This window comes from Pogoniulus pusillus, chromosome 7, assembly GCF_015220805.1.
Source record: "Pogoniulus pusillus isolate bPogPus1 chromosome 7, bPogPus1.pri, whole genome shotgun sequence".
NCBI lineage: Eukaryota > Metazoa > Chordata > Aves > Piciformes > Lybiidae > Pogoniulus > Pogoniulus pusillus.
The window spans coordinates 34,073,613-34,087,506 of record NC_087270.1 but is presented as its reverse complement, the minus strand read 5'-3'; the positions used below and the strand labels follow the sequence as shown (position 1 = coordinate 34,087,506).

Below are 13,894 nucleotides of genomic sequence, written 5' to 3'. Positions count from 1 at the left end.
ACACAAACGTGTTGCCTAATGCATAGAAATGTGTAACTCCTGTAGAAAATAAAACCCATTCATTTGTATTCCTAATCTGCACACACATTTCAGCATAGAGAAAACCTCTAAAGGCTATAGATAGATATTGATATAGAAATAAGGGTACATACATAAATCTTTCAAATGTATATTTTTTCCTTTATCCAACCTGAAAGAGACAGAATTAACATAATTTAAAATGTATATTGACTAGTTGTCAGTTAATAGGAAAAAAAACAGGGATCTATGTAAATCATGGCTAAAACTCAACATCTGCATAACACAAGGGACTTAAAAACACGTGAGTAACTTTACTTGTAAGTACCAGCTACTAATCGCTGTTTCATATTTCATATTCTATGCATAATGTAGATTCTCTACATTTAGAACAGAAAAGGATGTTGAAGATGCAGCCTGGAAATGATGAGACCTTAATCCTTACATATTAGCATGTTAAATTAGCATCAGTCATTTCCCTCCCTCTCATACTGTGTGCAAGTGACTCTTCAGTTTACCTTTTCTCATCTTCAGGATCTGAAGAGGGCCTACAAAAAAGCTGGGGAGGGACTTTTTAGGATATGAGGTAGTGACTGGAATAAAGGGAATGAGGAGCAAAGCTGGAGGTGGAGAGATTCAGACTGGAAGTGAGGAGGAAGTTCTTCAAGCATGAGAGTGGTGAAAGCCTGGAATGAGTTGCCCAGGGAGGTGGTTAAGGCCCCATGCCTGGAGGTGTTTAAGGCGAGGCTGGACAGTGGGGAAAGTAGTTACAGAGATGCGTTAACATGACTTAGATTAAACAGCAGAATAAGGAAAGAGTCATGAAGCATATAAAACAGATCAGAGACAAGATTTCTGAATTTTTACTGTCTGTGCTAGTTTGAAGCTAGCTGGAATATTTTGGTAAGAAGAATTATAGGCTGTGAAAAGGAAACAATGGTGATATCTACTTCACTCATAGGCTTGTTGAGATGGATAAAAACAGTAACACAGTGGCTGCCTGCACTTTACTCCCTAATCTGCTGTTTAATCCTTCTACTTTCTAACCCTCCTAGCCAATTCTCCAAACTCACTTTGAACATAAGGTGGGGGGAGAAAAAAGCCCAAAACAAACAAAAAAACCACTCACCAACTAAAATACCCTTCTACAAAGTTTCAGCATGCTTGGCACTCAACATTGTATAGTGTACCAATGCCAAGAATGTAGTGTGAGACTCACAAGGATGAATCACTCTCTATCCATCAGTGGCATCCTGGCCTGCATCAGGAATGGTGTGGTCAGCAGGAGCAAGGAGGTCATTCTGCCCCTGTACTCTGCACTGGTTAGACCACACCTTGAGCACTGTGTTCAGTTCTGGGCCCCCCAGTTTAGGAGGGACATTGAGAAGCTTGAGTGTGTCCAGAGAAGGGCGATGAGGCTGGTGAGAGGCCTTGAGCACAGCCCTATAAGGAGAGGCTGAGGGAGCTGGGATTGGTTAGCCTGGAGAAGAGGAGGCTCAGGGGTGACCTTATTGCTGTCTACAACTACCTGAGGGGTGGCTGTGGCCAGGAGGAGGTTGCTCTCTTCTCTCAGGTGGCCAGCACACAGCCTCAAGCTATGCCAGGGGAAATTTAGGCTTGAGGTGAGGAGAAAGTTCTTCACTGAGAGAGTCATTGGACACTGGAATGGGCTGCCCGGGGAGGTGGTGGAGTCGCCGTCCCTGGAGCTGTTCAAGGCAGGATGGGACGTGGCACTTGGTGCCATGCTCTAGCCTTGAGCTCTGTGGTAAAGGGTTGGCCTTGATGATCTATGAGGTGTCTTCCAACCTTGGTGATACTGTGATACTGTAACTTCTTTGCAACAATAGAGATCTGAATACATCACTAATGGTCTCTTATTTTTTTCTGAAACTGAGATAAAAGGAGAATATGCAGAGTTTAAACTATCAGTTACACCTTCATGACAAAAGCCCTCTTACAGAAAGTGAATTATCCCACATCAAACCACTCCAGAACACGCTCCTCTTCCTCTGAAGCAACTGCAGGTAGCCCCAGAACATCACAGCACTCAGGGCTTCCATTTGAAACTGTCATTTTCACTCAAGCTATACTGCTTTTCTCTCCACTTTGTCTTATCCCTTTTGCCTGTGCAGTTAATGGAAAATATTGCATTTGCATCTTAAAGTGTTTAATTAATCATACACGCTACAATTTATGTTCCCAGGAAAAATACATTTCACATATTCTCATATGGATAAATTGCTTCTTCAAGGAACGGAAATTAGTGTTTTAAAATATTAATTAAAACTTAAATTAAATTTCTTAAACTTGATCTTTATGCATTACCAGTAGAGAAACAATGTCTCTAGAATTATAAACAACATCATAACAAATTTACTCAAAGTTGATAGGGCCATACATCTTTCTTCTAATTAAGCATTTTTCACCACTCAAAGATGGCTAAGGATTAAATGGATGCAGCTCCTTCACTTGCATTTTGCCAGAGCAAGCTAAATACAGGTCACAGTCTCAAGTTGTGCCAGGGGAAGTATAGGCTGAATGTTAGGTTCTTCCCAGAGAGAGTGATTGGCATTGAAATGGGCTGCTCAGGGAGGTGGTGGAGTCACCATCCCTGGGGGTGTTCAAGAAAAGCCTGGATGAGGTGCTTAGTGCCACGGTCTAGTTGACTGGATAGGGCTGGGGGATAGGTTGGACTGGATAATCTTGGAGGTCTCTTCCAACCTGGTTGATTCTATGATTGTCCCCTGATACATGACTTCTGAAAAACAACTTGTGAATTCTTAAATCTCACTGTGCTTTCCAAATTCCAATGCTTAAAACTCCCTGAGACAAGCAGAGGCAGTGGGGAAAACTCCAAAATCACTAGGCACTCACTTCCTCTCATTCAGACCTCTCTTAATGAAATCCTATGAAGACACACAATGTAAGTGGATTCTCATTTTTCATTCACTGGAGGAAGAGGAACATAAGAGCAATGCAGGCTTGACAGCCATAACCAAGTTCTCATAAAGTCATTATGTTAATGCAGGCATAACTAAGGTTGCTGAGACCTTAAACTTGCATATAGAATCATAGACTGGTAGAGGTTGGAAGGGACCTCTGGAGATCATTGAGTTCAACCTAGGGCAGGTTGCATAGGAAAGTGTCCAGGTAGGTTTTGACAGTCTCTGGACTCTGCAACCCCTCTGGGCAGCCTATTCCGGTCCTCTGTTACTCTACAGTAGAGGAGTTTTGTTGATGTGGAACTTCTTGTGCTACAGTTTGCATCAACAGCTCCTCATCCTATCACAGAGCATCACTAAAAAGAGACTGGTCCCTGCTTCTTGACATCCACCCTTCAAATATTTGTAAATATTAGTGAGATGCTCTCTCAATCTTCTCTTCTCCAGACTAAACAGCTCCAGGTCTCTCAGCCTTTCCCCATCAGGCAGATGTTCCAGTCTCTTAGTCATTCTTGTAGCCTGTCATTGGACCATCTCTAGTATTTTCCTGTCCCTCTTGAACTGGGGAGCCCAGAACTGGACACAGTACTCCAAATGTGGTCTCACCAAGGCAGAGCAGAGGGGAAGGAGACCCTCCCTTAAGCTGCTGGACACATTTTTCTTACAGCACCCTAAGATACTATTTGGCACACTACTGTCCAATGGATAACTTACTGTACACAAGGATTCTAAGGTCCTTTTCCATGGGGCCTTCCTTGCAGCAGTTCAATCTCTAATCTGTACTGGTGTTTTGCTGCTATTCCTCCTCAGGTGCAGGACACTACACTTTGTCTTGTTGAACTTCATTTGGTTTCCCAGCTCTCTAGTCTGTTCAGGTCACTCTGAATGGATGGCAGCACAGCCATCCAGTGTACAAGCCACCCCTCACAGTTTTGTATCGCCAGCAAACTTGGTAAGGGTACACTCTATCCCTTCACACAAGTCACTGATGAAAGATGTTGAACAAGACTGGATCCAGTACTCTGACCTCTGGAGAATATCACTAGCTGCATGTCTCCAGCTGGACACTGTGCTGCTGGTCATGACCCTTTGAGATCTACCACTTACCCAGCACTCAAACTATAAACTGCCTATACGAAGGAAGTGCAAATATGTGTGGAATGGGAACTAATTCGGCAATTTCTCAAAGCTAAACTTCGGGAAAGAAGAAAACAAACACACCAACCCACAACAGATAAAATAAGAAAGGTGCATAAAGGTACAATCTTACAATTTCCACATATGCATAGCCCTCAGCAGATGAGTATGCCACAAAATCATGAAAAAAAATATCACAGTATGAGTGAGAAGGCTAAATGAGATTACCTTCGCTAAACGACAAACCTGTTTGCATTTAAGTGGCATGCAAATACTAACTACACTTTGTATCTGCATAATAAAGAAACAACCCTTTTACAACGAGATGTGTTATATAGAAGTTTCTCATTATGAACTTAAGCTAACCCTTAGTATATATACAGAAGTTTTGTTTCATGTCACAGAATCTTCTTGGGGTAAAACCCCAACTCTTATTACCATAACTTATGCCTTGCCATTGAACTGAATGACTCTGTACACACACATAACCCATTAGTTCACAGAATCATAGAATCAACCAGGTTGGAAGAGACCTCCAAGATCATCCAGTCCAACCTAGCACCCAGACCTAGCCAGTCAACTAGACCATGGCACTAAGTGGCTCATCCAGGCTTTTCTTCAACACCTCCAGGGAAGGCAACTCCACCACCTCCCTGGGCAGTCCATTCCAATGGGAAATCACTCTCCTTGGGAAGAACTTCCTCCTAAAATCCAGCCTATACTTCCCCTGGCACAACTTGAGATTGTGTCCTCTTTTTCTGTTGCTGGTTGCCAGGGAGAAGAGACCAACCCCCACTGGCTACAGCCTCCCTTCAGGTAGTTGTAGACAGCAACGAGACCACCCCGAGCCTCCTCCTCTCCAGGCTAAACATCCCCAGCTCCCTCAGCCTCTCCTTATAGGGCTGATACTTTATGTATGTTAGACAATGTTGTGAGTCACTACAGACTATTTTTTTATATTATACGAAAACAAATTGATCTCTTGTCTTAGATGGATAGAGCCAAAGTTTGATATAAACATTCTAAACTATGCTTTTCTCCTTTTTTTTCCTCTACATATAGAAGTCAGTATTTTGACCCATATTACTCATGCACCAGTTAACTAGAAAATTAGAGAACCTGAAGAACTCAGATAAAATTCATCAAGGGGATTAAAACAACACATGCCTCCTCCCTCCAGTAGTATGAGATGCTGCTGGCATGTGAATTAAAGACTCTCAAGTCTTTGAAAAATGAGGATCCCTGGTTTTTTTAAATTTTGTTAACTAAACATTAAGAGAACTGGAAATTGCTGGGTTTCTGACTGTTTGATAGGTAGCTGCTTCCATAAAGCACATTTTTAACTTTGTAAGAGCTGGCCTGTTTCCCAGCAACACACTGATTTGTGGGACTACTACTTGGAGCCCCTAGAGGATAATTAAATATTAAGCCCCTCCTTGATGTATGCAAAATCTGACTAAGAAGATTAGTAGACACACTGAGGGTGGTTTTCACATATTTTCTGGTAATCGAACACTGCAATATCATTAAACTTATCTTTACTCAAGAGAAATTAACATTCATCCCTGTACTCAACACTGGTCAGGCCACATCTTGAGTACTGTGTCTAGTTCTGACCCACTCAATTCAAGAGAGATGTTGAGGTTCTGGAATGTGTCCAGAGAAGGGCGACGAAGCTGGTGAAAGGCCTGGAACACAAACCCTATGAGGAGAGGCTGAGGGAGCTGGGGGTGTTCAGTCTAGAGAAGAGAAAGCTCAGAGGTGATCTCCCTGCTGTCTACAACTACCTGAAAGGGAGGCTGTAGCCAGGTGGGGGTTGGTGTCTTCTGCCAGGTAACCAGCAATAGAACAAGGGGACACAGTCCCCATTTGTGCTGAGGGAGGTATAGGCTGGATGTTAGGAGGAAGTTCTTCCCAGAGAGAGTGATTGGCATTGGAATGGGCTGCCCAGGGAGGTGGTGGAGTCACCATCCCTGGAGGTGTTGAAGAAAAGACTGGATGAGGTGCTTAGTGCCATGGTTTAGATAACTAGATAGGACTGGGTGCTAGGTTGGACTGGATGATCTTGGAGGTCTCTTCCAACCTGGTTGACACTATGATTCTTTACAGTATCTGCTGTCCCTTCTCGTACCAAGGAAGGGTAAAGACAAAGAGCAGTCCCCAAAAAGCATGTACAAAATGTGAAGTAAGGCTAAAACAATCTGGAATTAAGATAATAAACACATATTTTATATATTTGCAATTGACAGCTCAGGGGAAAAACAAACAAACATACAACCCCCAAAACCCTTTAAATACATTCTCCTACAATCTAAAAAACACTATTCAATCCACATCCCTCTCCCTTTTTATAAAGAAAACCAACAAACAAGTCTTATTTTTCACTACTTTGCAGACTGAGGAACGATGAGCAAATTAATAAAGGTGTGTGAAGGTAGAGAAATTGATACGTACAGCAGACAGCAGCAGACAGACTGACATTGCATTCTAAACACATATTTGAGAGATGCAACTCCTCATGCCTACCTTCTGACCCTGTTTCACCCTGGATTACCTAGCAACCTGATCAAACTTAAATTATGCTTCACCATTCCCTTCTGTAGAGTGTTGCTTTTGAAAGGTCTTCGCAGCTGAAGCATTAACTTGCACGAGAAAATTGCTTAATCAGTGCTTTGCCAAAAGCTCACATACAAATCTCTCCCTGCAAGAGTCATGCAGCTACTGAAATCTCCAGTGTTCTTGTCTCACTAACACACCTTTAAGGATTGTAAAATGCACACATTTTACAATGTGTTATTTTATTATGCTATTTTCCTTGTTTGTTACTTCACAAAACAAACAGCCATCAAATAAGGTCATCACTTGCTTTTTCTAATACCAGCTTGTAGACTGATATTTGTCATCTGCCAATTAGAAAAGGAAAAGAAATAGTTGAAGTAGTGGATCACTCCTTTGTTTTACTGGCCATCTGTGAAGAGCTCTGAATTTCAATGACAGGTACTTAACCTGCATGACTCTTTTGCCTAAATAACATATGAGTTACCTAGAACAAAATATTCAATGAAAACTGTTTTTATCTGTCACATTTAGTCTGAACTGACATGAAAATCAGAGTAACTTCTAAATATGTTCCAACAGGACTGTTGTGCTAGTTTGAAGCTAGCCAGAATGTTTTGGTGAGAAGAGCTAGATTAAGCTAGATTACAGGCTGTGAAAGAGAAACAATGGTGAAGTCTACTTCACTCATAGGCTTGCTGAGAGGTGTAAGAGCAAGAATTCAAACAGATAAGAGAGTTGCTCTCTGTCTGGGCTCTGGGCTGCGTTTCTCTCTAATCTCACCTACCATCTCTCTGATTAATCCACTTGCTTCCTAACCCCTCTGGCCAACCCTCCATTCTTCCTTGGGGCACAAGGCAACATCTGGGGTAAGGTAGAGGGGTGGGAGAAGGTGGAAGGGTAGTTTGGAGCCTCTCCTGGGGACTCTGGTTTCTGGGAGGGCTGTTGTGTTTCTGTATTATCTTTTACCTTGTATATTTCTGTATATAGCTATATATGTTGTAAATACCTGCTTGTATATTGTACTAAGATGTAAATGTAAAGGCTTCATCAATTTCCAGAGCCAGCTGAGTCTACTCTGGGTGATTTACAAAGTGTGTGTGTGTGTGGGTAGCACTCAAACATCACAACTGGTGTAACCAATCGCTGCAGCAGGAATTGGAGTGAAGGAAAAACCCAGTGATTTTTTTATATGTACATATAAGCACAGCCTTCACTGTTGCTAAGCAGGAAATGTATTTCTCAAGCTACCTAAATAATAAATACTACATGCAGAGGATTTTGTACTACAGTATTATATATACATTTTTATAATACTAGCTTTAAAAGGCTTGAGCTTATCTAGCACAGCACTTTTTAGCACACGGCTTCTTGCACTACTTATTGGCATTAAGAGTACATCACTGAAGTGAATAGCAACTCTGTTATGAGCAGACAGATTGCTACTTAAAGTCAGTACAAACATTCTTCCTCTCAGAAAACAGGTATATGTTCCTGCTTGAAACTAGGGTTGTTATAAAAATCCACCAATTCAGGAAACTGAAACTATTAACTGATTATGTGGGAAAGAGCTAAACAGGCTGGAATACTGGATCGAAAACAAGTGCATGAAGTTTGACTGCTTTGCTGCTCCTGGGATAACACAGATGGGGACAGCCAGGCAGGGGATAGCAAGGATGGGGAACAGCTCTGCTGAAAAGGGCCTTGGAAGTCCTGGTGGGAAGTGAGCTACAAATGAGTTAGCAGCAATGCAATATATTGAATTATTTCCTGGAATATCACGAGAAAAGCCAACAGATGTGAGCTTCATATTGCAAAGTTATGTACATTTTGATTTACCAGCAAATTGGAGAAAATATAAGTGATCTCACCTTAACATTTCTCAAACAAGTGTACTAAGTCTCACAGGGTTTCTGTCAAATATAGGTTCTTTTTCTGTCTCTACAGACATGGCAGAAAACTATAATCTACCTGTAGCTTTTTTTTCCTTAAAAACACACTCTAGTTGAATCTTTCGGACATGAAATGCCTTTGGATTGGAAAGTGGGTCACAGGCAGCACAAATATTGACAAAGGATTGAACTGAAGATAAAGAATCCAATCATGGATAGACACCTGAAGAACAGACGAGGAGTTAAGTGCTGGTATTACTGTGAAAGTGAGAGAAAAAGTAATTTCTAAAGAAAGCAATAGATAATAATTTTCCTTTTCTTTTAAGATTCCTATTAGGGTTATTCCCCTTGGACGATCCAAGCACAGCGAGTCAAAAGTGAGATATTGCTTTTTTCCTTAAATGTGAATATAACATGTTTTTGTGCATATTTTTTCTAAGGAACTACTAGAAATATTCTATTTTAGTTCCATATGCTCTTGGCAGAGGACAAAGCATTTAGGAAATGGACGAAAAGTAACTCTGCTCCTGAACAATTCTACATGCGTGAAGTGATATTCATACCATTTCAAAATGGCACAGGCTCCAAAGACAGGACCTTTTCTTCCTGTTAAACCACAGAACCATAGAATCAGTCAGGGTTGGAAGGGACCACAAGGATCATGCAGTTCTATCCCCCCTGCCATGGGCAGGGACTCCCTACCCTAGATCTTCAGTTTATACTTTGTACTCGGAAATGTAGAACCTTTTAATCCATATACGTTGATATTCAGTACTTCATCATAATGAGTCGAGAAACAAAGTAGAATATTAAGGAATGACCAAGAAGAACCTTTTTATGTCTGCAGAATTTTTAATACTCTACTTAGTCAAGTCACTTCTGTGAATATTCACTAGATAATCCTCATTAGTCTTAGATCATAGTCTCTATTTTTTTAAACCTAAGTTAGGCATTTTGTCCTTTAACACAGAGGAAAAGTTCATCTGGTTTAGACTTGAAAACTTGATCTATGTCTTTCTTAGAAACAAACAGTCAAGAGTATCTTCTTTCACTAATGAGACTACCTTGTGTTTTTCCTGAGTTCACATTGAAAAACACTTTCAGCTATCATATGGGCAGTTAAAACTATGAACCATTTACAAGCAACTACTGTCTTTCAGTTGTTAGGTGCTCCCTCTTAAGAGACTACAGCAAGCTAACTATGACAGAAAGCACTCCCTATCAAGCAAATCTTTCCATTTGAGAATATACCTAATGTTTCAAGTAGAGATTCCTGGAAGAAAACTTAAAAGCACCAGAGAAAAGAAAAAAAAGACAGTGGAGAGTAATTATCATTCCAATTCTGCCTACAATGTCATGACAAATAGAAGAGAAAGAGGGAAGATAAAATTTGCAGAAAAAATAATCAGAAAAGAATACAAAGAACTTCAAAGTTAATGCTTGACCTGGAGAAAAGTCATCAGTGTTTAATCAAGTTTGGTATTATGTAGTCCTGATCCCAAAAAAAAAGCTGAGGAGTCTACTACCTTTACATAAGAGTCCACTACCTTCATATTGCTTTGACTTTAAAACAATCATGAAACCCTATTCAAACTGATGGTAGAATTAGTTCCTATAAACAACCATATCACAGGATTTGAGGAGTTGGAATGGACTGAAGGAGATATCAAGTCCAACCCTCCTGACAGAGCAGGAGCATCTCATCATATAATCTTTGCATAAACCAGACTTATGCTATCATTTTCAGCCATCGATACCAATACCTGTTTTTCGGGCCAGCAAGCTCTGAGAACAGCTTGCGTCCTGAAGTACACAAGCAGCTTGCTATCCTCATCACTCAGATGGAATGCTTGTTCCAGAATCTGCAATACTCTGATACGAGGCTTCACTGCTAAAGAATCATCACCACAGAAAGGTCTCAACCACTCCAGAAGATCATCTGAAGAAACCACTTTCTCCCTGTAATTAAATAATATTGTGTTAAACAGACTTTGGTAATGCAAACAAAAGTACCAGAAGTATTTTCAAAGCTGTTAACAAGTACATTCTACACATAACTGGTAATGGGAGAGCTCAGCTCCGAAACTGCTGTCTACAACTATCTCAAGGGACATTGTAGCCAGTTGGGGGGTGGCCTCTTCACCCAGGTAACCACCAATAGAATAAGGGGACACAGTCTCAAATTGTGCCAGGGCAGGTCTAGGCTGGATGTTAGGAGGAAGTTCTTCCCAGAGAGAGTGATTTCCCATTGGGAGGTGGTGGAGGCACTGTCCCTGGAGGTGTTCAAGAAAAGACTAGATGAAGCACTTAGTGCCATGGTCTAGTTGACTGGATAGGGCTGGTGGACAGGTTGGACTGGATGATCTTGGAGGTCTCTGCCAACCTGGTTGATTCTATGATTCTATTCTATGATTCTAAACAAGCCCTCCTCAATCAGTGTCTAAAGCTAAATGATGTTAAGAGGGTTTTCTAAAGTTCAAATAACCATGTAACACTATAGAAATCCATCTATACTGTTATATATTCTCCCACATACTACCTTAACTGCCGTATGCATCTCAATGGTGCCGAATTTCAGCACCTGAAAATCAAAGCCTTTTTATGGTGTCTGGTCCTGACTGATGTCTGTACTTCCATGCCATATGACTTTATGGAAAACTGGCTTGACTGCTTGCATTTTCAATATGACATTTTTATTCACATTGCTCTATATATTATTTTCTTGTGATTCCCTTCTTTACACATACATTAGTTTCTCCAAATTGTAGCTCTAGATATTTTTCAGTACCAGCTCTACCCAGCTTGATTATTTTACCTTATAGTATGATACTGATTGCAGAATGCCCACAAATCCTTGCAAGAGTAAAAAAAAAACCCAACCACAAAAAAGCTAAAAAACCTAAGTCTTGGGGTTCTTCTGACTTGACTAATTAGGAAAAGCCTTAATTACACATTTTGATTCAAAATGTGCGTTATACTGAAAACATTCAAACTGCATGACAGCATTTACAATACACAGATTATCAAGCATTTACTAACCAGCAGGCAGCTGCAGACAGAATAATCTGTTAAGTTCCTTAAAGGAACTAGCATGCAACAATTCAGAAACAAATCAATAAATACTATTCTGCTACCTTACAGTAATATTTTAAACTGAAATTGTTGTTGGGTTCTTTTTTTCCTTCTTAGAAGTCAAGAATGTGGTTCCAGGTGGAGTGTGATTTATAACTAATGTTCTCTTATTTGTCTTAACAAGACAGATTGGAATGCAATATCAGACAGAAAACACCAATTTAAACTGTCTTGCAGCTCTGAAATAATAAACATTGACATCTTAGGTTTTCATATTACAAGGATTTCAATTTAACTTAAGCTTTATATTGTGTGAATGATGCTGTTAGCACAGAACTTCAGCTACATTAGATGTGCCTCTGCTGAACAGGTGGCATTCAAACTGTGAATTAAAAGTTTCAAAATTAAGAGAACCTGCTGAAATTTTACATGAATTTTGTAGAGCTCACTCTTGATGTTTATACCTATTTTCCTGAAAGACTTATATTTTGTAAATTGAATAGCTGAGATTAAAGTAAGTATTTCAATGACTGTAAACAGTATCTCATAATCACAATTACTTTAGCTTGTTTCAGCAGTTAAACGTTGATGAAGTATAAAAATAAGAGATTCCAGGAGGTGTATAACAGAACAGAATCATACTGAATTTCCCATTCTACCTTATTTGTAATACTCTAAGATTTACTGAGGATTTTGACATCAGTTTGGTCTACTTCAGCACACAGTATTTAACTGATTTAATGTCAGTGGAGAAGCCTCCTCACAATAATGTAACTGGTTTTGTGTGAGTACCAAAGAGTAGATGGGTTTATTGTTATTATAAATTATAAATGACTTCTTAGTTTACACATCTGTAAAGAAAACAGATTTTTAATTCATTTGCTAGAAAGGCAACAGGAAATGTCAGTGAGGCATCCAGACCACCATGTGATCTGAAATAAGGATGTCATCAAAAGAGGAGAAAAAAAATACAGCCAAGCATCATACAGCATTTGTGAAATACTCTGTACTGCACCAATTTGGATGCATTTAGACATCTAAATGCAGATATCTGAAAGCGAGTCATTAGTACTTTTAATCTGTCTACTAAACTAAAAGAACAGTGAAGTATTCCTGGAAAATACACAATCTGCAGTAGTCACAGACGAAAAATTTTCTCCAATCACCATATCATAGTTATCTACATTTTTGGTCCAGTGACTTGCTTTCTTCTGAATAAGCAAGTAAATGCTTCCTTCAGGGCTTAGATTTTGAACCTGAAAAATAGCAGTCCATTCCAGAATGAAGTCTTAGTAAATTGTGCAAATCTATTCCATCTAACCATGAAGAAAAATTATCCACATTCAATATCATACTTTTTTTTTTGGTAAGAACTCTTTCAAAGTCTTAACCAAACAATCTGTATGAGAAATTCTTACCCTTTCTCAACACTTTCATGCACTGCAGAAACGATACCTTCTAGGATTCCAAGTGGATCTTGCACTAATGTAGATGAGGCATCATTTCCACTGTTAAGGGAAGAACTAGAATTACCATCAAAATGGTCCCTAATATCATATCTAATTCTACTCACCTGATGATTTTACATGAATTGTTCTATAATTACAGCAATTTTCCTCTTTCCCTGCTTTGCTTAACTAGTTCTTTTATTTTTATGTCAAAGCAATAAGAAAAGAGTGGAAAAGAGAAACACTAAAACACTTAAATGAAAATTGACAAAAAAAAGAACAGTTAAAATTTAGCACTTCTAACAGATTTCACAAATAAGATCAGCAAATGTAATATCATTACCTTAAAGACCTCATCAATGTGGCCATTTGAGCTAGATTTCTAGCTCAGACATGAAAATATTTGGAACAGAGAAACTTAGAAGTAGAAGCTCTGAGTGGAGAGGGATAGGGCATATAATGGCAACAATGGACAAGTTAATGTAACTTCACTGGAGCATCAAGAGCTTTATGTCTGGAAGCACATACACTAGACTGGGCTATTCTACTAAACAGGAAGAAAGGAGAGGAGAATAAAAGGTGAATCTCAGCAGTAAAATAGCACTTAAAATAGAAATCTAGAAAGATTGAAAGCTAGCATTTTTAAGCTCAATCACACCTTTACTGCATAATTGTTAGAGAAACTAAGAGATTACAGCTCATAAGACAAATAATCATGTGAAGTTTCCACTGATTATTGCCTTGTTCTTTTCTTAATAAGGAAAAATAAACAGCTACTAACAGAAATAAATATAATTAAGGAAGGATTAAAATTATCCTTCCACACAGA

The 13,894-nt window shown here is 39.5% G+C and overlaps 1 protein-coding gene across 4 annotated transcripts in view; it reads right to left on the bottom strand.

Annotated features, from left to right (window-relative positions):
• Positions 1-13,894, bottom strand: part of NBAS (NBAS subunit of NRZ tethering complex) — a 168,189-nt gene that overhangs the window by 29,867 nt on the left and 124,428 nt on the right. For 3 of the 4 annotated variants that reach the window (XM_064146439.1, XM_064146437.1, XM_064146438.1), the window contains exons 47-48: positions 13,036-13,125; positions 10,309-10,504 (exon numbers count right to left, since the gene is read on the bottom strand). In XM_064146439.1, coding sequence (XP_064002509.1) covers positions 10,309-10,504; positions 13,036-13,125 — 286 coding nt within the window. Of the gene's footprint in view, positions 1-149; positions 191-10,308; positions 10,505-13,035; positions 13,126-13,894 lie in introns of those variants that run through there. The other variant, XM_064146440.1, reaches the window with a different exon arrangement.